Source organism: Alligator sinensis, unplaced genomic scaffold, assembly GCF_000455745.1.
Source record: "Alligator sinensis unplaced genomic scaffold, ASM45574v1 scaffold264_1, whole genome shotgun sequence".
NCBI classification, from domain to species: domain Eukaryota; kingdom Metazoa; phylum Chordata; order Crocodylia; family Alligatoridae; genus Alligator; species Alligator sinensis.
In genome coordinates, this window is record NW_005841831.1 from 4,020,501 (window position 1) to 4,021,180 (window position 680).

Sequence of the window (680 nt, forward strand, 5' to 3'; positions counted from 1 at the left end):
GCGGCTGGGCCGCTGCTGGCGCCACCTGGCGTCGGGCGGCCGCACTGCGCGTGCGCCGGGCAGCCCAGCCGTCCGGGGGCGCTATGGTTATGGTGTTTGCACTACCCCGGCACAATGTACGGTCAATGATAGTAACGGTGTTCAACATGTAGGGTCATTTTTTGAGGCAGCAAATTGATGCAGGATGTGCAGAACCCAAGTCACTCTTGTAGAGTTTTAACCCACTTTTTTTTTTTTTTTTTTTGCAAAAATACTTCTATATAAATAAATAAATAAATAAATAAATAAATAAATAACTCCACCTCCAACAGTCTGCCAAGTTCACTGGCAGCGCAGCACACTGAAAACCCATTACACGGTTCGCACCGCGTGACCGCGCACCCGTCCCTATACCCGTCCCCGCACCCACTGCCCCACCCAGAGGCGCTAATCCTGAAAAAGTCTATGCCAGGCCCCTCTCCACCAGATGAGGTCTGCCATTTCTTTCCTGTCATCCTCTTGTGTCTTTCTGTAGTACCAGTACATTTCACTTTGTCCTTTTTTTTAATACAGTCCTCAACTGTGGGGTCCAAGTGTCAGTCTGTGAGCAGGTACCTGGTTTTGCACAGTGCCCACCTGAAGCAGGCAAAGAACTGGTCGGGGCCCCGTGCTGCCTGGGCAGGTGCAGTGGCATAGGCGGT

At 51.8% G+C, this 680-nt stretch overlaps 1 protein-coding gene across 1 annotated transcript in view; it reads right to left on the bottom strand.

The window, feature by feature from the left end:
- Positions 1–148, bottom strand: part of NOLC1 (nucleolar and coiled-body phosphoprotein 1) — an 18,807-nt gene extending 18,659 nt beyond the window's left edge. Inside the window, exon 1 of the mRNA XM_025215426.1 lies at positions 26–148. Coding sequence (XP_025071211.1) covers positions 26–148 — 123 coding nt within the window. The remainder of the gene's footprint in view (positions 1–25) is intronic.
- Between the last annotated feature and the right edge of the window lie 532 nt (positions 149–680).